This window comes from Pelodiscus sinensis, chromosome 22 (assembly GCF_052426305.1).
Source record: "Pelodiscus sinensis isolate ZL-2025 chromosome 22, ASM5242630v1, whole genome shotgun sequence".
NCBI lineage: Eukaryota > Metazoa > Chordata > Testudines > Trionychidae > Pelodiscus > Pelodiscus sinensis.
The window spans coordinates 12,507,822-12,535,051 of NC_143073.1; the positions used below are offsets into that span (position 1 = coordinate 12,507,822).

At 55.8% G+C, this 27,230-nt stretch overlaps 1 protein-coding gene across 2 annotated transcripts in view; it reads right to left on the minus strand.

Moving 5' to 3' along the window:
* The window catches only part of IGSF9 (immunoglobulin superfamily member 9), a 53,133-nt gene that overhangs the window by 12,502 nt on the left and 13,401 nt on the right, over positions 1–27,230 (minus strand). For both annotated transcript variants that reach the window (XM_075907210.2, XM_075907211.2), the window contains exons 4-12: positions 20,557–20,709; positions 14,543–14,694; positions 12,417–12,534; positions 11,931–12,072; positions 7,430–7,575; positions 6,735–6,877; positions 6,502–6,642; positions 1,711–1,827; positions 93–243 (exon numbers count right to left, since the gene is read on the minus strand). In XM_075907210.2, coding sequence (XP_075763325.2) covers positions 93–243; positions 1,711–1,827; positions 6,502–6,642; positions 6,735–6,877; positions 7,430–7,575; positions 11,931–12,072; positions 12,417–12,534; positions 14,543–14,694; positions 20,557–20,709 — 1,263 coding nt within the window. The remainder of the gene's footprint in view (positions 1–92; positions 244–1,710; positions 1,828–6,501; positions 6,643–6,734; positions 6,878–7,429; positions 7,576–11,930; positions 12,073–12,416; positions 12,535–14,542; positions 14,695–20,556; positions 20,710–27,230) is intronic.

The following is a 27,230-nucleotide window of genomic DNA, read 5'->3' on the forward strand; positions in this document are numbered from 1 at the left end:
ATGTAGCTCCTTCCTCAGAGCCCAGTGGCCTTGGGACAGGCCTCCTGCCCACTATTGGCTACCAATGGTGCTGCCGATGTGGCCCAACTCACCCAGCACATAGACGGAGGTGATGGTGCTGATCCGGGCCACCTGGTTGCTGGCCGTGCACTGCCAGGCCCCGTGCTGCTCCTTAACCAGCGGCCAGAAGACAAGGCTGCTGTTCCCGCCCACCTGGGTGCCGTTCCTCCCTGTGCTCCCCAGCTGCAGAGCAAAAGCAGAGCCATGCTGACACCAGCAGCCCAGCCCGCCTCCGCCCACGGGTCTGGGAGACCACCAGTGCCACTGTCCACCACCAGGCTGAAGTGGGCTGGGCTGTGAGCGCAACTGTGCAGAGTGGGGGTGTCAGGCCAGGAAGCGCGCACAGATGGAGGGGGAGAGAAGCGGCACCGGGCTGGGCGAGTGCAGATTGGGGGCAAAGCACAAGTGCGGACCGGGGCTGAGGAGAATCTAGGCAGTAATCCAGCCAGTGACCGAGCTGAACTCGCTTCCCACACATTGGTGCCAGGGCCGCATTCATCTCCAAGGCCCTGAACCTGGGAAAAGTGAGGCACAGGGAGGGGCCGCAGCAGAGCTGTCCCGTCGGTAGTGACTGCCCCAGGCCCCACGCTTTGAGGGGGTGGCCCAGGGGATGAGCAGGGGCCAGCAGCAGCGGTTGAGCTGACGCTCGCACTTAACGGTGGCCGGAGGCAGAGCGACCCGGCACCACTCGTTGCGGGGGAGGGGGCTTGGGAGAGGGATGGGTCTGCCTCTCACAGTCACCCATGGTGGCGGAAAGCAGAGCGACCCGGCCCCAGTCCCATGGCTTGTGAGAGCGGGCTTGGGGGAAGGGGGCTGGGCCCCAGCACTCTCTGCTCAACTCAGCCGCGTCGTTCTCCTCCCTAGGGACAGGCCTGGGCAGGGGCTGGGCCGAGGTCTCTCTCACTGACCACAGGAACAGAACCCCCGAGTCCTGGCTCATGGCTTTCTCAGAGGGAGAGGCTGCCTAGAAGGAGGAGACACCCCCCCACACACACTCCCGGGGCTCTGGAAGGGATGGGGAGTCTCTGCACAGGTAGAGCCTGAGGAATAAATCACTCCGGGGGTAGCCCCCATTGCCAGGGACCTGCCTCTCAGGCCGTGAGTCTGCGAGGCATGGGCTGCAGAGATGACTGGTGAGGAGGGACCTGAGGGGCCACGTGGCTCCCCCAGCCCAGGGAAGATCTGGGACAACTCCCCTTCGCTGCAGGCCCTGCCTCTCCCCATCTCTTCCCCCAACTGAGGCAGGGGGCTGGAACTGGCGGCCGGGGTCCTCCATTCACTGGCAGTGGCAGGGAAATGGAGCAAGGCAGGCCCGGCTTGCTGTGCTCCCCAACTGCATCGATCCATTTCCCACCGGAGAGTGTGGGCCGGTCCCACCCCCTCCTCTAGAGCAGCGCGCAGGGAGAGCAAAGCAGCTGGAGCCATCCTGATCTGCTTCGCCCCCAGCAGACCCACCCCCCATTGCTGGCTGGCCTCGTCCGGTATCTGGGGCACGTGACAACAGGGACAGTGTGTCTGCGGCTTGGCTCCTCAGAGCTGGCATCAAACCACAGGCTGGCGGAAGTGAGGCCAAGTCAGAGTCTCTGAGCTGTAGGGAGCCCGGGAGCCTCAGTCCTGCCCCATCTGAACCTAGAGTTGCAGCTTCCCTACCTTTGCCCATGTGACTGTGGGTGGGGGGTCTCCTTGGGCAGCGCACGGGATCACCAGCTCGCGGCCCACCTCCTGGAAGTACTCCTCCTTGGGGCGCACGGTGAACACGGGAGGCTCCTGGAACAGACACACGGGGGGAGCTCAGCACCCCACTCTGGGGGCAGGCGTGAAGGACAAAGGAGTCAAGGCTAGGGATGTTAAGAGCCAGGTATTTAACTAACCAAGTAGTCGATAGAATTTTTATTGACTACTTGATTAGTTGATAGGCAGCCTGGCTCAGTCCTGGCTTGCACCGGGTGCGGGACCAAACCCCACTGCGGCGCTGCAATTTAAAAGGCAGTAGGAGCCGGGCAGCCTGCCCCCCAGCTCCTACTGCGTTTTAAATTGCAGAGTCGCAGCGGGGTTTGGTCCCGAACTGGCATGAATCGGGACTGAGTAGGGCTGCCTGCCCAGCCAGTAGCAGCCCCTGCGCATGGGGATCCCAGCGGGGAGTTGGGACCTTCCGCACACAGGAGCTGTTTCATTGCAGCAGCCCGTTCCCCCCCACAACCCACCACCCATGCGTGGCACCACAGAGCCCCCCCCCCGGCCCATCACCCATGCATGGCACCACAGAGACGGCACTGGAGGAAGCTGGTTTTTAAGTCAGCTCCTGCTTCCCCCCTTGCTGCCTCTGATACAGAGGCAGCAAGAGGGGAGGATGCAAATAGTCAACTCAACTTTCCCTAATCAGGGCTCAGCAACTCAGGCCAGGCAGGAGGTGGCTCTGGCCTGGCCTCGTGGGCCAGGTCTCTGACAGGGCCTGGGAGCAGAGCACGAAGAGCCCTGCACAGTTGGCATTTAGAGCAGGGAAGAGACCAGCCTAGCACCGCTACTCAACTTTCTCTGTGGAGTGCAGAGATGGGGGGGCACATGGTGGCGGGGGGAAGGTGTTGTCACAACGGGCCTCGCAGGCCTACCCCAATTGGGAGCTTAACAGTGGAAAGGGGCCTCAAGGTGGTTATAGAATGTCTCAGTCACCTGGAAGCAGGGGCCTAGAGGGGAAAGGGGGGAGGGAGAGCTCAGTGGTTTGAGCATTGGCCTCCTAAACCCAGGGTTGTGAGTTCAATCCTTGTGGAGGCCATTTAGGGATTTGGGGCAAAAATTCATTAGGGATGGTACTTGGTCCTGCTGTGAAGGCAGGGGACTGGACTCAATGACCTTGCAAGGTCCCTTCCAGTTCTAGGAGATAGGCAATCTCCATTATTATATTATTTAAGAGGGAGACAGACAGGCTGGAACTCCAGGAGCGTGCTGTGTTCATCCCTGGTAAACAAGGAGGGTGGGGCCACAAACCAATGGACCCAGATGGATGTGTTGGAAGTTAGGAGGGGATGAGCCTCCCCTGCAGGCCCTGCTTGGCAGCTGGCTGGGAGAGGGGTGGACCCAAAGAAGCAAACTTCTCCATCCTGGCTGTCCCCAGGGTTCCCTCTAACTTTTCCCACCACTGAGCCAAGTGTCTGTGCGCCAGCATGACACCTTCCTATTGGTGCACATAATGAAATCCATATGGCGGGGGTAGGGCCAAGGGGTTCTGAGTGTGGGAGGGAGCTCTGGGTTGGGACAGAGGGTTGGGGTGCACGAGTGTGAGGGTTCAGGCTTGAGGTGTGCTTAGGATGGGGCTGGGGTTTAGGGGCTCAGGCTTGGGACAGAGGGTTGGGGTGCAAGGGTTCTGGCTGGGGGTGCAGGCTCTGGGGTGGGACTGGGTATGCTGAGTTTGGGGTGCAGGAGTGGGGTTCCCTGTTTGGGGAGGGGCTCAGGGCTGGGGGTTGGGCTGCAGAAGTGGGCATAGGCTCTGGGTTGGGACCAGGGATGAGGGCTTTGGAGTGCAGGAGGGTGCTCAGGGCTGGGAGGAGGGCTCAGGGTGGGACAGGGTGTTGGGTTGGGTAGGGAGGGGACTGTCCCTACTGGCTGGGGGAGATTCACTGCTCTGTCCCCATCAGGGAGCTGCTGCTGGCTCTGAGAGAGAAGTGCCCCTCCCTGAGCCAGGCAAATCCCTGCACAGAGCCCTGAGCGTCTGTCTGGACTGTCAGTAGAGGAAGTCGCAGAGGCAAATATTTTACCAGATGGATCGTGGTTGGGCATCATCTAGCTTAGCTATGCCAGGGCCATGAAAACGATTGCTACAGGGTGTCATGTCCTAAGGCAAAAACTCAATAGTGAGAACATTGACTCTAGTTAACGTCACGTCTGCCAGGCCTCAGGACTGACGAGAGAGGGACGAGTAGCTCGTACGCCCTGGAAGGTCCAGACAGTGGAGCTCCTTGACAGATGTTGGCTTGAGACGGTGCTGCCCACTCATCTACTCCTTTGCATTGAAGACCTGGGAGCTGGGTGTGGGATGAGTAAACAAGTACTCGGAGCCCTGGGCAGAACTCAGTACTTTTTATCTGCCCTCTCACAGCGGGATGGGATGCTGGCAAGAGGGGGACCTCATTAATGGTTAAGGCTACCCTGTCCTGGTGGAGGCGTGGGAGATGTCCGCCAGGGAACGCTGCTGCTCCTGGATTTCCACCACGGCGTTCGGCAAAGCCTTTGCCGTGCGTTTCATCAAGCCCCAATGAAGTGGGGGCGCAGTGGCCTTATCTGGGGAGAAGGATGGTGGCACCTCCCTGCCAAGTGTCAACCCTTAATGCACCAATGGCTCCTCTTGAGTAGGGAGGCTCCTGAGTTGTTGGTGGAAGAGACTCCTGCAGGGACCTCTTGCTTGAAGTACCTGGGAGGCTTGGTTCCTAAAAGGACCCCAAGGATTCCCAAAAGCCCACTTGGGAGGAGCAAAAGGGAAAGGTGCTCGGCCCCATGGATGGTCTCGCCAGGGCTACTGAGTCAAACATCTGCTGCCTTCTAGTCTCCATCTCAGAGGGGAGGGTGCACTGGGAACTACTAGAAGAAGAATCCCTGGCTGAAAGTGCACGGACATGTGTATCCTCACATGGGCACCCATAGGGTATGTCTACACTACCACCCTAGTTCGAACTAGGGTGGTAATGTAGGCAACCGGAGTTGCAAATGAATCCCGGGATTTGAATTTCCCGGGCTTCATTTGCATAAAGCCGGGCGCCGCCATTTTTAAATGTCCGCTAGTGCGGACTCCGTGCCGCGTGTAGCCGCGCGGCACGGAGTCTGCACTAGCGGACATTTAAAAATGGCGGCGCCCGGCTTTATGCAAATGAAGCCCGGGAAATTCAAATCCCGGGCTTCAGTTGCAACTCCAGTTGCCTACATTACCACCCTAGTTCGAACTAGGGTGGTAGTGTAGACATACCCAGAGGGACAACTTGGAATCACCTATGTGCTCACACAGACAAGGTCTCACTCCCTCTTTCACCTTCTAACCAGAGTCTGGTTCAGCTGACCAAACCGATGGGCATTGTAAGCCTACGGCCACTGAGGCAACTAAAAGGAACATCTTGAACTGCTCAATGCTGGTACAAGCTTGCCAGGGCTCACAGTGGCTGATCATGAGCTGGGCCTGAGTTTCTCCAGCAGTGAGGTGGCAACAAAGCCAGCACCAGTGACAGAGGCTGCCTTTTCTATTGGCTGCTCTCTTCCCTCCCCTCTTGAGTGCTTGTCTTGTTTTATTCTGCAGGAAGGAGGATCAGGTTTTACCAACAGCAAAGACAGCAGCTCCAGCCTAAATTCTTTGCTTTCCCTGATAGGTTCTTACCACCTTTAAATCCATCTAAAAACTATCAAATAAAGATGTTTTCCCAAAATCTTAATGATTCAAAATGTAAAATATTAAATAACTCTTGTTTGTTTTCTTGTGTTGCTGTAACACATGGTGAAAAACAGCCCTGGGTGTTTGCCAAGATCTCTGCACTCAAAAGCTCTAACCATGTTTGACTGTTCAGTTCTGTACAAGGACAACGCCACCTTCACACATGCAGAATGGGAAGCGACAGTCTCTAGGAAGGAGTACGGCAGAAAGGGATCTAGGGGTCATAGGGACCACAAGCTAAAAATGAGTCAACAGTGTGACACTGTTGCAAAAAAAAAAAAGCAAACATGATTCTGGGATGCATTGATAGGAGCGTTGTGAACAAGACCTGAGAAGTCATTCTTCTGCTCTACTCTGCGCTGGTTAGGCCTCAGTTGGAGTACTGTGTCCAGTTCTGGGCACCCCATTTCAAGAAAGATGTGGAAAAATTGGAGAGGGTCCAGAGAAGAGCAACAAGAATGATGAAAGGTTTAGAAAACATGAGCTGTGAGGGAAGACTGAAAGAATTGGGTTTGTTTAGTTTGAAAAAGAGAAGAATGAGAGGGGACATAATAAAAGTTTTCAAGTATCTAAAAGGATGTTACAAGGAGGAGGGAGAAAAATTGTTCTGCTTGGCCTCTCAGGATAGGACAAGAAGCAATGGGCTTAAATTGCAACAAGGGAGGTTTCAGTTGGACATTAGGAAAAAGTTTCCTGTCAGGGTGGTTACACACTGGAATAAATTGCCTAAGGAGGTTGTGAAATCTCCATCACTGGAGATATTTAAGAGCAGGTTAGACAGACACCTGTCAGGGATGATCTAGACAGTGCTTGGTCCTGCCGTGAGGGCAGGGGACTGGACTTGAAGATCTCTCAAGATCCTTTCCAGTTCTAGTGTTCTGTGATTCTATGATTCATACCTGGGGCTCTCTGAGACCACTTATTACTCCCAAATGAACACACCAGAGGGGAGGGCTGCATGGGGGACTCCAGGGAAGAGTCTAGCCAGGCCCCTGCTTAGGCAGCGTGAAGGGCAGGCTGCCCCCTCTCACCTTGAGCACGACGCGGGTGGGTGCTGAGGTGCCAGCCGTACCGTAGCTGTTGTAGGCGGTGCAGGTGTAAAGCCCCAAGGCATCATCGTTCCCGGTGGCGATGAGAATGGAGCCATCGGGAGCCATGGACCAGCCAGGGAACTGCAAGGGAAGAGGCAGGTCAGAAGGCGGCCCCTTGCCCGCAGGCGTGGGCCAGTGGCTGAGTTTCCAGGGAGGCCTGGTGTGGTCAGTACCTTATCAAGCTCCAGGGGATGCCCGTCCTTGGTCCAGCTGACAGAGAGAAGAGGAGGGTTGGCCCTGGCGGGGCACTGTATCACGCCCTGCATCCCCATGGGCAAGAGAGTCTCTGGTGGCATGGTGGTCACCTGGGCTGGATCTGCAAGGCACCACGGGGCAGCATATTGTCAAGGCCTGGTGAGCTCACTGAGCCATAGCGAAGGGGGTGGGGCATGGGGCGTGGCAGCCACGTGGGCAACATGCTGCCAGCCCGTGGGGCAGGGATGAGCCCTGATAGCGGCACCAGTGGCTGCACGTTCTCCACACCATAGCAGAGTCCCTGGCAAGCTTGGGACACCCTGGGATCCGTCAAAGGAGGGAGCCCGGCCCCTTGGGGTGTCTGGGCCGTGGCCACGTGTGCTCATCGGCTAAGAGATCTGGGCCGGGGAGGGAGGGGCAGTCACACCCCAATCAGGAGGACTGGATGGGGAGGCTGGTTGAGGGCCATGGAAGGAGATAGGCCCCTCTCTCCCAGGCTGCAGGCCGTGAAGGGAGAAGCCGCAGGCCAAAGGCATTTTCCTGCCCCTGTAAAAGAAGCGGGGTCACCAGGGCTCGGCTCCGGAGCCAGGATGTCTGGGTGTGACAGGGTCCCTGAGAGAGGGCAGTGTGGGGCAAGGGTGGCATAGGGAGGGAAGGGGCAGTGGGACCTTACACAGCACTGTGAGGAAGGCCGAAGCAGAGGGCGGTGTCCGCAGCCCATTGCTAGGGACACAGGTGTATTTGCCAGTGTCGTCCGGGATTGTTTTCTGGAGCAAGAGGCTCCCATCCACCAGGACACGAATACGAGCCTGCAGGTGGCTGGAAGGAAGGGAGAGGGCAGAGTCAGGAGTCCGGCAGCTGCCCCGGTGAGCCAGAACCCGAACCTCAGGCAGCCTCCACTGCAGGGCTCAGGGCACCTCTGCAGCAATTTGCTCCCACATATCACAACCAGCGCTCTCACTAGCTCAGCCAGCCCCTGAAACCACCGCCGTGGCCTGTCCACAGGGCTCCGACCACAGCCCCCACACAATCCCATCCACTGGAGCCCAGCCACAGTCCCTACGACCCCGTCCACTGGAGCCCAGCCACAGTCCCTACGACCCCATCCACTGGAGCCCAGCCACAGCCTCTGGGACCCCGTCCACTGGAGCCCAACCACAGCCCCATCCGCTGTGGCACAGCCACAGCCCTCACAATCCCATCCACTGGAGCCCAGCCACAGTCCCTACGACCCCGTCCACTGGAGCCCAGCCACAGCCTCTGGGACCCCGTCCACTGGAGCCCAACCACAGCCCCATCCACTGTGGCACAGCCACAGCCCCCACAATCCCATCCACTGGAGCCCAGCCACAGTCCCTATGACCCCATCCACTGGAGCCCAGCCACAGTCCCTACGACCCCATCGACTGGAGCCCAGCCACAGCCTCTGGGACCCCGTCCACTGGAGCTCAACCACAGCCCCATCCACTGTGGCACAGCCACAGCCCCCACAATCCCATCCAATGGGGCCCAGTCACCCCCTCCGCCCCCCGACCTTGTCCACTGGGGCCTAGCCACAACCCCATCCAATGGGGCCCAGCCACCCCTCCACCCCCCGACCTTGTCCACTGGGGCCCAGCCACAACCCCACTCACTGGGGCCTGTCCACAGCCCTCCCCACCCTGTCCACTGAGGCCCATCCACAGGAGCCTGGCCACAGCCCCTATGGTCCCACGCACAATCCCGGCACTGGGCTGCCAGCACGGCCACACTATTGGGACCCCCATGGTCCAACCATGGCCCTGCAATTGCCATTGGGACCCAATCCCTGTCCTCATAGTCCCACAGCCCTGCCACAGAGCTCTCATCACCACAGCAATGGCACCACCACCATCGTATCCACGGTAGTAAGATGAGGGCCTGTAACAGAAGCCCACATATCACAGGCTGGGTATGAGGCCCGAGGCCCAGACAGCAATGGGCAAGGCTTTGCTAATAAAGCAGCGGGAAGCTGTGAGCAAGAGACAGGCCCTGCTCACTGAAGTTGGCAAGAACAGGGCTGATATTGAAGAAATACTTAGACCTCAGGGGCACTAGGCACAGGCCGGAAGCACATTCTAGAGGGGTTGTAACACCTCGTTAAGAAGCGTCTTGGTACCACCCCACACCCCCCTTGCCACAGATAACAAGAAGTTTTGATCCAGGTTTAGGACAGGGTCTAAACTGACTCCCCTTGTGTGAGGTAAGGGGTGGTAACTAGGCAATCTGATACCACAGGAGTGATGTGTAACTTGTCTGTACCTGCATCTAAAAGTAAACCCCAGAGGGTGGTACGCAAGGGGGCAATGCAGGATCCATGGTATTGACGGAGTCAGTCCGCTGTCCGTGTGTACATATGCAGAGTGGCGCAGTGGCGCATCGGTTCGCTGACAACTCTTACTGTACCTCGCTGGGCAATAATCCTGGCCGGGTGTGTTCGATCCTTATCTGACTTGTGGTCTCTGGGGGTGCTCTCGGAGTCTATCGCGTTGACTAATTGCGCATGTTTAAGGCGGTAGACAGGGGAGCACCCACACGCACGCAGCCGAAAGTTCATCATCATTGACGGAGCAGAAGACCTGTCAGGGACCCATTGGGAACGCCTGACTGACGACACCCACACCCTGGTTACTGCTGACTGCTCCACTGACTCCCATGACTCCAGCCGTGCCACTTCACCCTCAAGCCATCAGCCTGTCAGATCACGCCCTCAGCACTACCTGTGGCCAGGGGGGTGCTGCTGGCAGTCCCTGCCCCAACCTCCTCCTCTAACTCTGTTCCAGCCCAGAGCTCCATGTGCTGCCAGCATCACAGCCCATGGGTCACCACCCGGTCTGAGATGTCAGGCCACCAGAGGACCCATCAGGCTTGGTAGGGAGTCCCCACCTCCCACCAGTACTGGCACACCATGGGGGCCCTCCTGGGGCTATCGCTCCGGTCACCGTGTGCTTGCTGCCGCTCTCAGCCTTGCCATGCAGCAGTGCATGGGCTGGTATCTGCGTGCACCTCTGTGTACACAGTCTGGCATGTACCTGTGTTTAGGGGTTCTGGCCATCTCCTCGGCTGTAGGCCTGTGTGTGTGCCTGCATCACTTGGGTATGTGTCCGATGTCATCGCCATGCATCAACGACTGTAGATTTGTGTGTGCATATTTCTTTGGGGTGTGCATCTGTGTGTGCATATCTCTTGGGGGTGAGGGTGTGCGTGCATCTGAGTGTGTAGCTGTGTACTTACATGCCTACATCTCCACAACATTCTGTGTGGGTATGTGCAGCGGTATGTTTGCCTTTTTGCTGGGTATGCGCGGACGTGTCTACATATATGTGCACGTGCTTATCTTGTGGTGTATATACTGCTAAAGGAATTGGCACACGTGTCCGCGTGTGTGTCAAAGTGTGTGTGCATGGGGGGGGGGTTGGGTGCTTAGTGAGTGCACGGAGGGGGTGCGGCATCAGCAAGTTCAGGCTTGAAATTAGGCAAAGGTTTCGAACCATCAGAGGAGTGAAGATCTGGCATCAAAGGGAGCCGTGGGATAGAAACCTAATTGGCTTCAAGCCTGAGCTTGGTCCGTTTATGGAGGGGGTGGGTGTGAAAGGACGGCCTGCAAGGGCATGTAGCTGATGGGTGACTGCTAGCAGCAAACATCTCCAATGGCTGGTAACTAGATGGGGAGTGCTCTGAATTGCTACAGAGAATTCTTCCCCAAGGTGTCTGGTTGGTGGGTCTTGCCCACAGGCTCAGGGTCTAACCAATCGCCATATTTCAGGTTGGGAAGGAATTTCCCCCCCAGGTCAGGCTGGCAGAGACTCTGAGGCTATGTCTACACTACGGGTTTTTGCGGACGAGGCAATGCAAACGAAACACTGATTAGCATTTTCTCGCGCTTCATTTCATAATCTATTCCGATCCATTTTTGCACAAGAGGTTTTTGCGCAAAAAACATGCAAGGTGGACGTGTCCATTTTGTGCAAAACCCCCTTTTTGTGCAAGATCCTTCTGCCTCTCCCAGAGAGGGGTTTTTGCGCAAAACAGGCACGTCCACACTTCATGTTTTTGCACAAAAACTCCTCGAGCAAAACCGGATCGGAATAGATTATGCAAAAGAAGCGCAAGAAAATGCTAATCAGTGCTTCATTTGCCTTGCCTCTTCCGCAAAGTCCTGTAGTGTAGACATAGCCTGAGGATTTTTCACCTTCCTCTGCAGCATGGGGCATGGGTCACCTGCAGATTTAAACTATTGTAAATGATGGGATCTCTGTAACTTGAAGTCTTTAAACCAGTGGTTCCCAAACTTTTTGGCATCATGATTTTTGGGAGACCCTCACATCCCCCTGCCTCCAGTTTGGGAATCTATGCTTTAAACCATGATTTGAGGATGTCAGTGATTCTGCCAGAGGCCATGGGTCTGTTACAGGAATGGGTGGGTGAGGTTCTGTGTCCTCCAGTGCTTAATTTGTGCCCGAGTTGAACCCTGGTGCATCTGGGTTTGGCAGTTCATAATCAACGTTCCCTCTAATTTTTTCCATCCATGTGTGGAATAAATGTTGTTATATGCACTGAAGCATGTGCAGTGTGCACCACCAATAGAAACACATGCTGCTGTAGGTGCTCTGCTAATCAGCTCGGTGGCATTTGACTCTCTCCTGGGTGGCTGCCTAAGTGCACAGCTTACAAGGACCACTCTTCATCGTCCAGCACCTCTGGGCTTGGCAGTTCATAGCCTAGCATCTTTGGGCTTGCTGCAGAAGTTATGAATGCAAAAAATTGCTGGAGCCCTGGAAACTCTTTCATACAAATGAAGCACTGGTGGCCGGCAACGTGCACACTAGATGATCATGAAGGTCCCTTCTCAGCGGAATGTCTAGTGTGCACATGTGGCAGTGTGTGTGGGCACGGGTGTGTGCGTGTGCAGCAGTGTGCAAGTGCAATGTGTGAGAGTGTGGCAGCATGTGAGTGCACAGGTGTGTGCACATGTGGCAGGATGAGTGCACAGGTGTGTGCACATGTGGCAGGATGAGTGCACGGGTGTGTGCCAGCGTGAGTGCACAGGTTTATGGATATGGAGTCCCTAATTCCCTGCTGCAGTTCCTGCCCATCCCCACAAGAGGCTGTTCTCCCCCTACCTCCATGCCCTCCCTTTCCCCGGTGCCGTGTACCTGAGGTGATAGACGTTGCTGTCCCCCTGGAACCAGCTGTAGGTGAGGTTGCCGGGATAGGCCTCAGCTTGGCAGGCCAGGAAGGCATCCTGGGTGATGTTGACTGTGATGTTCTGTGGAGGCACCACGATGACCGGTGGCCCTGGCACACACAGGGCAGAGTGAGGCTCTGGACAGAAGGGGCACCAGCTCGCTTGGACAGGGAGGGCAAGCGCTGACTAGACCAATGGGACACGGACAAGATTCCAAGAGAGGCTTCAATTCTGCAAGGACCACCCTTGCAAGATCCTTCTTTGGGCCACGTGTGCAAAGGGAGAGGCCGACCCCCCCACATTGCCCTGTGCGTGCGTGTGTCCGTGTGTGTACACGTATGCACCCAGCCTCTGCTCCACCAGGCTGGTCTCTGCAGCGGAAGGGAAGACGTGCCCAGAGGACAGGACCTGCCTGGCTATGGAGATTGCCCCGGAGGCAGCCCATGCCCCTTACCTTGAACGAGCAGGCGGATGGTGTGGGTGACGCAGCCCTCCTTGCTGGAGGCGTGGCACGTGTAGGTGCCAGCGCTGGCCCGCTCCACGCTGGCAATCCTCAGTGTCCCATTGCTCACCTACGAAGGCACAAGACAGCACAGGCGGGAGTGCAGGGCAGGACATCTTCAGGGCCCCCAGCCCAGCAGTGGACAAAGGCTCAGGCTCCACCCCCAGCTGCCACCCAGAGCCTGCAGCTCCGCTCCTGGCCCAGTCATTCCCCCGCAGCTGCAAACCTGGCGGTGGCCTGACTCCCGGCTGCCAGTCCCAACCACAGCCCAGACGTGGCTACAATCCCAGCTCTCGCCACAGCCCCAGTCTTGGCCCTGGACGCGGCTCTGCTCCCACTTCCAGCGGCAGCCCCAGACTCCTTACCCTGTCTGTGCCTCCCGCCCCTGGCCTAAGTTCCCTCTAAGCTGCGTGGCCATGCAGCTTCCTACTGAGTCCCATGCACTGGCTATTAAGCCCTGCGCAGGGGCTTGGGGCTACAGTGGGGAGAGATGCCTCTCCCCAAGCCCCGAAGCTGCCACAGCCGGAGAGAGGCTCATCTCGCCATTGTCCCCCGCACAGAGCTGCCATGGCCAAGGGAGAGGCACCCTCCCGTCAGCCCCAGCATGGAGTTGCTGAAGCCGGGGCAACTCAGTGCTGGCGCCGGAGGGGAGGTAGTCACCAGCAAATACAGTTTCTGAGGGGAGGGGTGTGGGAGGGGAACAAGGCCCCTGCCCTGAGCACTCGGACCTGGGGGGCAGGGTGGGGGGCCGTGCTTGCAGGTGAGAGCAGTGTGTGTGGCACACTGCAGAGACTCATGCCCCCGTCCCCAGCAGCAGGACCTGCCGGCCACTTCTGGAGCACAACCTGGTGCCTCAGGTCACACAGGCAACTTGCCTTAGCACCGCTGCCCAGGAAAGCCCAAGTCCCAACCGCCCACGCTACCCCAAGACTCTCCAAACCCAGAGCTACCTCTGCATCACATACCCCTTGTCCCCCAAAGCCCGCACCCCAGTCCAAAGCCTGTACCCCCTCCTGTACCCGAACCCCAAGGCCTGAGCCCCTCCCCAAACCTCAGGCCTACCTCAGAGCCTTCACCCCCTCCTGTACCCCAACCCACAGCCCCCTCCTGTATTCCAAGTCCTTGAGGACAGGGGGACCACAGACTGCAGGAATTTGCAGGAAACCAGTAAATCTCTTGTAAGTTGATCATAAACAGAACGTCAGCAGTGAAAAGCAAGTTTTCCTTTTTCTTTTTAAAAAAGGTTTTAATACTTCAATTTAAGCGAGGGAACGGAATAGACTTGATGTCTTTTATAGCATAAGTTAAAGTATTGTTTCATGGTCTAAGCAAGATTTGTTTTATTCTTTCGTGGCAAAAACGGTGCCTGAATTCCATTTATATAAACAATATATTAACCGATCCGTGTTGCGTTGTGTGGCATGGGGAAATATCTCTCTCTTGCAGGACTGAAGGTTTCTGTGGGTGGGAGCAGGATAAAAAGTGAAAGAAACAATGCAAGTGGGAGTGGGTATTGTGGCTCGGGATTAAAAAAACATTCCAGTGCAGGGTTCTGCTACAATCTCTCCTTCAAGGCCAGCCCCAGCTCGGAGCGGCAGAAGGTGGAATCCGTTTCATGCTGCAGAGTGGCCACAAGGGGTCAGAGCGGTCATGGTCAGGATCATGAGGGCTTTGGCCAGGCAGAAGGGCGTTCCTTGCTCTGCCCTGCCAAGTCTCCGGGCTGGGGGCAGAGGGGGTCATGGCCAGTGCCTGGAGCAGGAGACCTGTGTGGACTGGCCCTACTGTGGTTTCTGTGCTGCTGGGTAGCTCCAGGGCAGGCAGAAATGGGCTCAGCTAGGTCCTTGGTGCACCTGCCTTCCCTCTCTCCTCAGCTTCACCCCTAAGGCTGGGAAAACTGCAGTGGTGACAGAGGTATTCTCCTCCCTGCCCAGTGCCACCCCTCTGTCTCCGTGAGCCCTGCCCCTTCTTAGTGCCTACTGGGGGAGGGAGCCCTCAGTTCACAGCACTTGGGCAGATGCAGGAGACAGCCAGGGAAAACTCCCGGATCTCCTCCAGCGCTGGAGCTGCCCCTCCCTTACCTGCACCTTGTCTCCACTCTGGATGGGCAGGTCGTTTCTCTTCCAGGCAATGACAGGCTGGGGGTTGCCAATGGCGGAACAGGTGAGAGTCAGGGATTCTCTGTCCGGCACCTCCACAAGGGCTGGCGGGGTCTCCAGAAAGGTGGGGGGAGCTGTGGAAAGGACACAGAAACTGCTTCAGAACCACGCTGCTGGCCCCAGGGCATGCACCACGCCTGTTGGTTCTGCGGCAGAGAGACATCAGCCCCCAGGCATGCACTTTGCTTGGTCCTGAGATGGGGGGTCAGAGCCAAGGGCTAGGAGGCAGGATCCCCGGGTTCCGTTCCTGGCTCTGGGGCATGATCTAGCTCTCTGTGAGGGAGAAGGGGGAGGTTATGGACAGGGAGTGGGGGTATGTCTACACTACAGCGCTAATTCGAACTAACTTAGTTCGAATTAGTTAATTCGAACTAAGCTAATCCAAACTAACACATCCAGACTAAAAAACTAGTTCGAATTAGCGTTTTGCTAATTCGAACTAGCATGTCCACACAGAGTGGATCCTGAACCGGGGTTAAGGATGGCCGGAAGCAGTGCCGGCAGGGCATCAGATGAGGACTTAGAGTGTGGAGCTGCTGTCTCAGGCTAGCCGAGGGCTGTGCTTAAAGGGACCCGACCCCTACCACGGACAGACAGTTCTCAGGGGTGCCCCGCTTGCAAAGCAGTCCTGGCTTGGAGTGCCCGGAGTACCCACACTGGGCACATCACAGCACTCGGCCATCAGCCCAGCTGCACTTGCCGCAGGCTGCCATCTGGGGAGAGGAGGCAATTGGGGGGCTGCAGGAGAGGTTCCATACCCAGAAGCCCGCAGAGCTAGCCCAGTCCTCCCCATCGGGGGCTTGTACCCCATTCCTCCCTCACCTCCTTCCACTTACCCCTCCCTAGCCCCCCTTCCTGATGTACAAAATAAAGGAATTGTGTTCAAAAATAGAATCTCTCTTTATTGAACAAAACTGGGGGAGACTGGGAAAAGGAGGTGGGAGAGGGGAAGAGAGAGGGTGGGAGAGGGGAAGGGAGATGGTGGGAGAGGGGAGGGCAACTACAATGATGAGGGGTTTGGAACAGGTCCCATATGAAGAGAGCCTAAAGAGACTGGGACTTTTCAGCTTAGAAAGAGGAGATGGAGGGGGGATATGATAGAGGTCTATAAAAGCATGAGTGGGGTGGAGAGGGTGCATACAGAAAAGTTCTTCATAATAGAAGGACTAGAGGACACCAAAGGAAAGGAATGGGTAGCAGGCTTCAAACTAATAACAGAAAGTTGTTCTTCACAAAGCAAAGAGTCAACCTGTGGAACTCCTTGCTGCAGGAGGCTGTGAAGGCTAGAACTAGAACAGAGTTTAAAGAGACGTTTGATCAAGTCATGGAGGTTGGGTCCATGGAGTGGTATTAGCCAGGGGGTAGAAATGGTGTCCCTGCCCAAAGTTCGTGGAAGGCTGGAGATGGATGGCATGAGACAAATGGCTTGGTCACTGTCTTTGGTCCATCCCCTCCAGGGTACCTAGGGTTGGCTGCTTTCGGCAGACAGGCTACTGGACTAGATGGACCTTTGGTCTGACCCAGTACGGCCATTCTAAGCTCAGGGCTCAGGGTCGGGGGTCTCAGTGGACCACCCTGATTTTCATGCAAACCTGCTCCTGGGTGGCCAGGCTGGCAGCTCTCCTGCCCTAGACGGCCCCTTTCCTGTGCCTAGTGCGGAGTTCGTGGACGAGGTACACGATGTCTGCACTAGACCAGGTGGGTGCCTGCCTCTTATGGTCCTGGCCAAGCTCCTGAGAGCCGCCAGCCTGGTCCCGGGAAGAGGCGGAGGGCTGGGGGGCATCGGATGGCTGGCTCATGGCGTGCCAGGTGCAGGGTCTGCTGGCTGGGTGCTGGCAGGCTTGCACCTGGCACAGGCACCAGGCTGGCACGCCCCTTTAAGGGCTCTGGGGCCGGGAGGGGGGCATACGAGTTTCCCTGGTGGTGCCCAGAGTGGCCACCAGGGAAAGCTGGGGAGGGCTAGCCTCCCTAGTTCGAATTAAGGGGCTACACAGCCCTTAATTCGAACTAGTAAGTTCGAACTAGGCTTAGTCCTCATACAATGAGGTTTACCTAGTTCGAACTAAGCGCTCCACTAGTTCGAATTAAGTTCGAACTAGCGGAGCGCTAGTGTAGCGCCTATCAAAGTTAATTCGAACTAACGGACGTTAGTTTGAATTAACTTTGTAGTGTAGACATACCCTGGGAGATCTGGAGTCTGATCCTGTCTGTGGTGCTGGGAAAATTCCTTCCTCTCCTCCCTCCCCTCCCCTGCCAACCCCAGAGTAGGGAAACGAGGACAGAGCTGTACCGGGGAGGGGCTGGGGCCTTCACTGGCAGTGCTGAAAAACCATACACAAGAAAAAGTTTGATTCAGCCCCAACTGAAAGTGTCCACACGGAGAAATGCCAGTGAAGGGGAAAAGTCGGCGGGCTTGTTTTGAGCCGAACAAAGTCTGTTGTGCAGCCTGGAACCAGGTGTTTCGCTCCCTGAGGCTTTAAATGCAAATACGTGAAAGCAAAGGAACGAAGGGCCAGGCCCCCAAATGGCCAGAGGTGGAGCAGCCCTTCCAGCCTTGAGCCTGAGTGACCCGGATGTGGAGGGTGGGCAGGCGGGATGCCTGGGTGTGCACACAAGCTTGAAGCACCGAATGAGCCAGTCTCTGTCTCTGGGATCCTGCATTCCAGGACTTTGCCCCCTCATTTCACCCCCAGGAGGAGTTGCTCCTTCGCTGGGGTCCAGCAGCCCCTCAGGGAGGGGAACAGTTGGTGCAGACTGCCCTGCCCCCCAGATATTGCTGAACCCTCTTCCCCATGGGTCTGGGATTGCTGGGACCCTGGGGCAGCTGCTGGGTTGCTATGGTGACAGGGAGGGGAGCCATCGGCCTGTGGAGAGCAGGGCTGGCTCCCTAAGGCTGATGGCAGAGGGTCTGCAGCCCAAGACGGGGCTGCTGGGCTGAGCTGGAAGAGAAGCTCTCGGGCACCTCCTCTGCCTTCCCAGCTGGATGGGATGGAGCCGCCCATAAGGCATGAAGTGCAGGGTGGCTGCTGCAGGGGTGGGCAGGAACCTGGACCCGCCCTGCACTCCAGCTTCCCAGCCTCCAGGCTAACTGGGGCTATAAACGGAGAAGATAAACAGCCATAAACAGGGGCCTTCCTGCACCCCCAGCCAATGAGCGATGCTGCCTGGGGTCCAAGGGTCAGGGCCCCACTCCTTGGGAGGTTTAATAGTTAACGCTGGGCCTTTTACAAGTGTTTACTCGGGAAGGCGGGTTTCGCTCAGCCCTGCTCCCCTTGCAGGCTTCTCTGTGGGGAAGGGACAGTGGAGGTGGGGGCCCTGTGGGGGGCTGTGTCTGCTTCGGGGGACAGCACCTACAGGGGAGGGCAGGGGAATCCCCTCCAGACGAGGGTCTCACTGCCCCCCACATATGCAGAGCTCCTTGGGCTGCACAGAACTGGAATGGGACCCTGCACCCAAGCCAGCCTGGGACCCTGACACCCAGGGCTGTGATGGCAGTGCAGCCAGACCAACATCCCCAGCGGGCACACGGAGATTCACACCCACACGTCCACGAGGGGCCTCCAAAGAGGGCTGCCTCAGGCATGTGTGCAGGGCTCCCTGGGGCATCCCAAATTGGGCTCAGTCTGGGACCACATCAGAGCCGTCTGGCCTTGGCGCCCTGCCAAGTGCTTGTGCGTTTTCGTGTAATGAGGCTGGGAACATGATAGAGGCCGTACAAAGTCTGGGGTGTGCTGGGCACGCCCGGAAAACACAGCCGGGTCTGGGTCCCAGATGGTAACCAGCCGCGAGCAGGGGGAGGGTGCAGCTCAGCCCTTGCCCCCTAACTCTTGGTGCTGCAAGCTGCCTGCTGCTCTGCTAATAGGATTGACATGCAAGGGAAAAGTGGAGCTTTCCAGGAAGGCTGTTAGAGAACTGAAGTGACTGAATGGGTGTCTGCCCTGCGCTGCCCCCCAGGCTAGAGCACATGTGACATGGTCTCTCTGCAGTATTTAGCCAGGCCTTGCGCTCATTCTCCCCAGGTCTGACTAGTCCAGGGAGGACTGGGCCCTGGGCATACAGTAATTACTCGTTTAACACGTGCCTCCTTAACACATTTTCGCAATAGCACAATTTTTTTTTAGGGAACGTTTTTCAAACACCACGACCGTCCCTAAAATAACACAAAAATAATTAAGTGGCAGGCTACTTCGCACGGCGGTGTAAGTGGGTGAAAACAGCAGTAATACGCATGAGCGGATGAATACACATGGTCAAAGTGCTCCTCCGCTCACTCCCGTGTTTATCTTTGTGTTTTAACAAACCCCAGTGACTTGTGTTGCTAGAGATCTAATGTTGACGTTGACAACCCAGCACCAACAAAAAATTGACTTTGCCACCACCACCTGAAACACAACCCCCACCTTTTCCATTATTTTTAATGGGAAAAATTGATCCCACATAGCATGTTTTCGCTTAGCATGAACATTTTCAGAAACACATCTAGGCTGTGTCTACACTGGGCCATTTATTCCAGAAAAGCAGCCGCTTTTCCGGAATAAGCTGCAAGCTGTCTACACTGGCCGCTTGCTTTTCTGGAAAAGCAATGACAATCTACTGTAAAATTGTCAGTGTTTTTCTGGAAAAACTATGCTGCTCCCGTTTGGGCAAAAGTCCTTTTCCGGAAAAACTGTTCCGGAAACGGGCCAGTGTAGACAGCACAGTAGTCTTTTCCGCAAAAAAGCCCCGATCGCGAAAATGACGATCGGGGCTTTTTTCCGGAAAAACGCGTCTACATTGGCCACGGACACTTTTCCGGAAAAAGCATCCTGCCAATGTAGACGCGCTTTTTCCGGAAATACTTATAACGGAAAACTGTTCCGTTTTAAGCATTTCCGGAAAAGGGTGCCAGTGTAGACATAGCCCTATAGTGTTAAATGAGGAATTACTGTACAAGGGAGGGATGCAGGGAAAACTGGGCCCAGAGAGTTGGGTGCACTTGTTGTGGGGAGGAACTGGGCCCCCAGTGTACTGGGAGGAAGAAGGGAGAACTGGGCCTACAGTGTCTCTGAGGGAGAAGAGTCGGACCCAGAGTGGGGGAGGGCGTGAAAGGGGGGGAGGATTCCAGGCCACAGCAAGCCCCTAAGGAACAGCACAAGTAACACCAGGGAAGGCCAGAGGCGAGTGCCTTCCTGCCTGACTGGAGGCTGGGTCACTGCTCTGCTTCTCTGTAAGCAGCCTGGCTCCTCCTCTGCCCTCCTAATGTGGGCTGCCAGGGAGGACTTAGGGGTCTTGCACTGAGCGTTCCACACACATAGCGGGTAGGTGAGACCCACCTAGTGCCAAAACCCAGCCCCCATCCAAATGCAGACGAGCCTGCACGCCCAGTGTCCCCAGCTGCACGTGGCAGCCCCATCCGCACCGACCCCCACATCACAGCCGCTGCTTCACTGCCACAGGGTTTGGGAACCCCCTCCACATTCCAAGGCAAGAAGTGGGGTTCAGCCCGCACAATTCCCCTGGAACACCGGCAGGCCCAGTTCGCACCCCGAGACATGGCATGGAGTCGCGATGGCCCCAGCAGGCCCTGCCCAGCATTGTCCCCTGCCATGGGGACTCACAGCACTGCCTCTAGGAAACCTAGGCCCTACCTAGGGAAGCAATGCCTCCTTCATTCAGAGCTGGGGAGGCTGGTGCAGGCATAGGGGACTAAGAACCATAATAGTTGCTGACACCAAGCAAATTTTGTGCCTAGATGAAGAGGGTGCACTGGTCATGCCTGGCAACGGGACTTCCAAGAGCCATGATCCAGGGGAGAGCTGGTCACACCTGGCACCAAGACTCAGAACCCTGAGTCAGGGGAGGATGGGACACACGTCATTGCCTCTTTCCCTCCCATCTCCCTGTGCCACTGCCCGGCCGCCCCACCAGAGCCCACCAGGCCCGGCCTGGGCACCTACAGTTGACGGTGAGGTGGATCCAGGTGCCATTCCGGAACTCGTCGTCGTTGCTGTGTCTATCCAGGAAGAGCACGCGGCACTCGTACCAGCCTTGGTCCTCTGTCCGCAGGAGGTCGATCCGCAGGGAGGCGCCTTCCTGGATCCGCACACGACCTGCCAGCACAGAACCAGCCTTTCCCTCAGCCCCGGCCTGCCGAGCTGCTTGGGGGTAGTGCCAGGCACCGGCAGGGAAAGCTGCCTGGCCTGGGATGCTCCCTACCTGAGGGCAGCTGCCTGGGCCAGCCTGTATCCCATGCCCCCTGGGTCCCCTTTCGACACTCCTGCACAGCCCCCCACAACCTCAGCCTCTTCCCCACCACCCTCCCCTGCCCACCCAAAGGGGCCAGCCAGCTCTGGCCACAGGCTGAGACCCTACAGCTCCTGCTCCTGGCTCAGGTCAGAAAGCAGAGACACACACTGAGCATTAGGAGTGGCGAGGTGGGAGGGGAGATGCAGAAAAGGGACGGGGGGCAGAAGAGCCCCAGGACCACCCAGCTCCCCAATCCCCGCCCATGGCATGGGAGCCCTACAGGTTGCAGTGCACTGCATGCCCCCTCCCCAGCAGCTCCTGCCTTCTCAGGGAGCCCCCTCCCCCATTAACCGCCAGTGCTACTCCCCTCCCCCCATCCTATTCCCACCCAATTCCTGCCCCTCCTCCTTGGAGCCCTCGCTAACCCTACCTCCCTGCAAGCCTGAGGCCCCCTGCCCACCGGAAGCACTTACCCCACTCCCGCCACCCCCTACTTCAGCTCTGGCTAAACCACTCTCCCCTGGCCCCCACTAACCCTGCCCTTCCTCCACTACATAACTTCTGTCTCCCCCAGCAGCCTCCCTCCCCCAGCAGGCCCCACCCCTGCCTGCCACCTGAGGTCCTGGCTCTCAGCCCAACCCCACTTTCACCCAGCCCCTCAGGCACTGAATCCCAACCTCTCTGTTCCCAGTGCACATGCTAGGCAGGGTCGGGGGTGGAGATTGGGGGCGGAGGGGGCGTTTGGCAGCAGCCTGTAAGCCAGGCACAGGGGAAGCCCCCAGTCCCTGTGTCTGGGGCTGCAGGGCGCCGGACTGGTGGGCCTGTGTGCGGCCTCTTTCATGAGCAGGAGGATAAGAACCCTAAAGAAGCAGCAAACGTAACCCCGTAATTCCCAGGGCTATTATCAGAGTCATAATCGGCTCAGGCGCGCAGCAGGCAATTGGCTCAGCGCTGGGGCTGAGGTGCACTGCGTGTGCACACGCTTTGCTAGGTATGGCCTGCACTCCACCCACGCTACACACTGCTACCCCGCTACATGCTGTATTATGCCCCCAATACCCACCGCTCCACCCCCCAACACACACGGACACTACAGTTACCCCAATTAAAGACTGCAAAACACCCCCCACGAGACATTGCTACGCATCTTCCTGTTATATGTAGCTATGCCCCCGACACAAATACACACTGCTATACCCCCATACAGTTACCTCCAAAGCATGCTGCTACACAATCCCTTCGTCACTACGCACTGCTACCCCTCTGATACACAGCCCCTCATACACAGGTACCCCAAAACATACTGCTCCACACACACCCAACTAGACACTGTAGACACTGCTACACACACACACACACACACACACACACACACACACACACACACACACACACACAGAGCTATATCCCTGATACTCACTTCTACACCTCCCTCCATACCTACATATACCTACACACACTAATAGCTTATCCACCGACCCAACCTGCACACACACATGCAGGTACAGACGTATACCCACATACACCCTAATACACACATAGTGACACACACCTTGTTCACCATTTATACTCACACACTGTTACGCACACAAATACAGTACAATTCAGTAATATCATTAGCCTGATAAGCCATACAAGGGTTCATGAAGTAGCTATAGATATAGATACAGGGCTCGACAAACAATACTATATATATATATATAAAATAATAGTCTTTCATTGTTTTTTAAGTTTTTCCAGTTACAGACTAACTTGGCTACCCCCTCTGAAGCTATTAAAAAAAGACAGTCTGTCTATCAGGGAGAGGGACTTGTATGCCTACATCCATGCCTGCGCGTGTGTGTGCAGATGCTTGCATGGAACACACACATACGCATTGCTGCCCACCCCAAGCATGCAACCACATCCTTGCCCATGGTCACATCCCTGGATGTGCATACCAAGATCCCTACACACATACACACACTCTCTCTCAACATAGGCAGGGCTCAACAAATCGCTGAATCTACTTGCCCTCAGCGAGTAGATTTCAGCTGGTCGCGCCATGAGCCCCATTCACTGGTGCTTCGTGCATGCGCAGTTCTGGTCTTGCGCATGCGCAGTATGGGGCTGGCGAGTGGCTCTCGCCGGGGTTTGTCTAGCCCTGAACATAGGTAATGCTCAACTATCCCTCATTTCGCACCTCACTGGCCTTTCCACCTCAGTCTCTGAGGCTCATTCCTTTCTATGACAGTGCGGACTTGGGCTATATGGTTACATAGCTACCCTGCTACACACTAGTATATGCCCCCCAAAAATACATACCACTACACCCCTCTAACACACCCAGATGGACACCACTACACTCCTCTGACACAAATGGACGCTACCCCCCCCCAACACCACTATACCCACAATACACTATGGATGTAAAATTTGAATTATTTGGCTAAACAAATAGTTGATGCAATTTGCATTGATTAGTTGATAAGGGCGCTTCCCCCTTTGAACTGTAGCAACAGCCTCAGGGCTGTCTACTCAGGGGCTTTTGTCAGCTATATGGTCAGAGGTTTGGGATGGCTTTTCCCTCACACCTAAGAGGCATGGCTGTGCTGGCCACATTTTGTAATGTGCAGTTGGCCTCTGATAGCTTTTCAGGCCAAGGAAATCTTGTGGAAGAGGATTGTGCTGAGCTGGTGGGAAGCCCTTCTCAGTGTACTGGGCAGTGATCCCATATTACAGACTGTTCCTCTCAGCCCACAAATGCCTAGTACGGGCCCCACCTCCATGTAGGAGAGGGATTGTGTGATGGCCTGATGTGCTGGGAGCTTTGTGCGGCTCTGGAAGAGTGTCCATTTGTGTGTGCTGTAGGGATGTGAACGACTAGTTGACTGGTAAACAGAGCTATATTGCCAAAAAAAAAGTTCTGCAATGGGGTAACTCATTTGGGTCGGAACTGGGACTAGCGAAGTTACCACGGACAAAAAAGGGGAAGGGTGCAGTTTGGGGTAAGTAAAGATCAGAGATCTTCTGACCGATTTGAGTGAACTCAAATCAGCAGGGATGGATGCTATTCACCTGAGGGTGCTGAAAGAATGCTCTGAAAAAATCTTGGGAATCAGGGGCCATAATGTTTACCAATTCATGGATGACAGGAGAGGTCCTGAAAGACTAAAGAAGGGCTAAATTAGTCCCCATCTTTAAAATGGGGGGAAGGGGGGAAGAGGAGGGTCTGGGAAGCTTTAGACCAGTCAGACTGACCGCTAATTGGAAAACTACCAGAGCAATGTATAAAACATTCCATTTGCAAATACCTGGAGAATGAAGGGATGACCAAGAACAAATTATGCCAAACTAGCTGGATTTCCTTCTTTGGCAGGGTAACTGGTTTGGTGGACTGGGGGAATGTAGTGGACATAGCGTACCTGGACTTTAGCAAGGTTTTTGACACAGTCCAATATGATCGACTCATAAATAAGCTGGAGAAATGTGGGCTCAGTAGCATTGCCATTAAGTAGATACATAATTGATTAAATGACTTTAAACAGAGAGGAACTATTAATGGAACGATGTTAGACTGGAAGAAAGTCTCAAGTGGGGTTCTACAGGGAACTGTTCTGGGTCCAGTGTTATTTAACATCTTTATTAATTACCTGGATGTAGGAATAGAGAGTACACTGATCAAATCTGCAGATGACGTAAAGCAAGGAGGGCTTGCTTTATGTTTCCCCTTTGGAAATAGAACTAAAATTCAAAGGGATCTTGATAAATTGTAGAACTGGGCTATAGACGACAAAATGAAGTTAAACGAAGAGAAATGTAAAGTGCTACACTTAGAGAAGAAAAACCAAATGCACAAATACAGTCTGGGGCAGAGGTTGGCACTAATTTTTGATGGGGGGGGGCACTCCAAAATGTTGGTAAGTTGTCACAGGCTGCACTTTTCCATGCAGGGGCTGTGGGGTCTGAGATGGAGGTTGGGTCCAGAAAGGAGCTTGGTGGAGAGGACTGGGGTGCGGGAGAGGGCATGCGGTCTGAGAGGGAGTTTGGGTGAAGGAAGGGGTTGTGACCTGGGGCAAGGGTGAGGTGGAAGGTCCAGGAAAGGGTATGGGTGCAGGGAGAGGATTCTGGCCTTGGGGAGGGGGTGTAGGAGGGAGTGCAGGATCTGGGAGGGAGCTGGGACTTGGGGAAAGGGAAGGGTGCAGAGGGTTTGGGTGGTTACCTGGGGCACGAAGGGGTGGGGTACCAGGTGCAGGCTCTGGTCGGAAGGCATTTATCCAGGGGGTTTCGAGCCAGAAACCCAGCAGGATCCTGAGGCAGGCTCAAAGTGGCTGTATGCTCCATATGGTTCTCTACGCCCCATGCCGGAATGGAGGGGTTAAGGCAGAGAGAGCCATATGGAGCAGCCAGCCCTGAGTAGTATGGGGCTGCTCGGTGCCTGAGGGTGCCAGCAGGATGAGCAATGGGTCGTTGACGGAGCCATGTAGATTTGTTGTTTTGGCAAAGGCAAATGAAGCCGCGATTTAAATGATCGCGGCTTCATTTACATTTACATGGCTGCCGCGCTGAGCTGACAAACAGCTGATCAGCTGTTTGTCGGCTCAGCGCGCTAGTCTGGACGCTCCCCTGCCGACATCAAAGCCCTTTGTCGGCAGCCCCGGTAAACCTCATCCCACGAGGAATAACGGGGCTGCTGACAAAGGGCTTTGATGTCGACAGGGGAAACGTCCAGACTAGCGCGCTGAGCGGACAAACAGCTGATCAGCTGTTTGTCGGCTCAGCGCGGCAGCCATGTAAATGTAAATGAAGCCGCGATCATTTAAATCGCGGCTTCATTTGCCTTTGCCTATGTGTCTAATCTACATGCCTCTGACGACAGAGGCATGTAGTCTAGACACAGCCTGTATGTTAAGGTATAAGGTCTATAATGTAACACTACTGAGCCATGTTCCAAGTTTAGAAAAGTAGGTAACTACAAACCAGTTCTTCAAATCAAAAGAGAAACTGATGCCTCAGTCAGGTGTCAACAATATTACATGGACTGTCACCTGGTTAAATTTGGCAGGAGAAAGGGATGGAGTGAGACATCTACATTTTGGCAAAGGAAAAGCTGGAGATTCCTGTCCCCAGAGACCTGCTCTCTCCTGAACCTCAGCTGACTTTCAAAGCGAGAGAGAGAGAGTTATAAGAAAGAGGAACAACCCTGAAAAACTCCTCCCTTTCTCTCTCTGCTCATGGCATGAACAACCCCCATAGGACAAGGAAATTAACATTCAGCTGGGGAAGAGGTCTTGGCTGACGATTCCAGGCTGTAAGGCTTTGTTTACACGTAAAAGTGTAAAGTGCAGTTGCAACAGGCCTTTAAACTGAAGGTGTGGCCATGGCATGGGATCTGGGAGAAAGCTCACCTCAACCAGGGGTCTGTGGCTCCCAGCACTGTAGTCTGGTTCACACTGGTGCTTTATAGCAGTGCAACTTGCTGTACTAGGAGGGGGAAGGGTGTTTTTTCGCACCCCTGAGCCAGAAAGATATAGTGCTGTAAAGTGCCAGTTTAGGCTTAGCCCGCTGGTCTCCAACCTTTCAAAGCACAAGATCACTTTTTGAATTTAAGTGCAATCGAAGATCTACCTCACATCCAAATATCCTTGCCTTGCCTTCTTTGTGTCCCTACTCTGAGGCCCCCCCCCCGTCCCTGCGCACTCCATCCTCCCTCCCCCATTCTCCCTCACTTTTACCAGGCTGGGGCTGAGGGTTGGGGTGCAGACTGGTCTTGGATTAAGGGATCTGGATTATGAGAGAGGCTCTGAGCTGAGTTTAGGACAGGCAGTTGGGGTACAGGAGGGGGTTCTAGGAGCAGGCTCTGGGAGGGTGTTTGGATGCAGGGGTGCTCGGGGCTGCGGCAGGGGATTGGGGTACAGGAGGGGGTTCATGACTGGGGTAGGGTTTCAGGATGTGGGCTCCGACTGGGCCCTGCTGACCCCAGGTGGCTCCTGGGTGGCGGTGCAGTGGGGCTAAGGCAGGCTCACCCTGGCTTTGGCCCTGCACCACTCCCAAAAGCAGCCAGCAAACTCCATCCCAAGTCCTGTTGTGTCCCCTCTCTGCTCTGTGGAGATGGGATACAGAGTGGGGGGGGGCACCCTGACATTGGCACCCTCCTCTCCCTCTCCTGTCCACCAAGCAGGAGGCTCTCGAGGGGACAGCTCCAAGGCAGAGGGCAGGAGATGCGCAGCAGTGTGGGGAGAGGCAGCTGAAGTGCTGCGCTTGACAGCCTCTTGGCCAAAGCAGTCAGGATCACCTGTCAGAGGCTCCAAGATCTACCAGTAGATCCTGATCTACTGGTTGGTGACCACTGGCTTAGCCTAAGATAGTTAGAGCATGTGGCAAGTGAGCCCTTTCGTTGGAATTC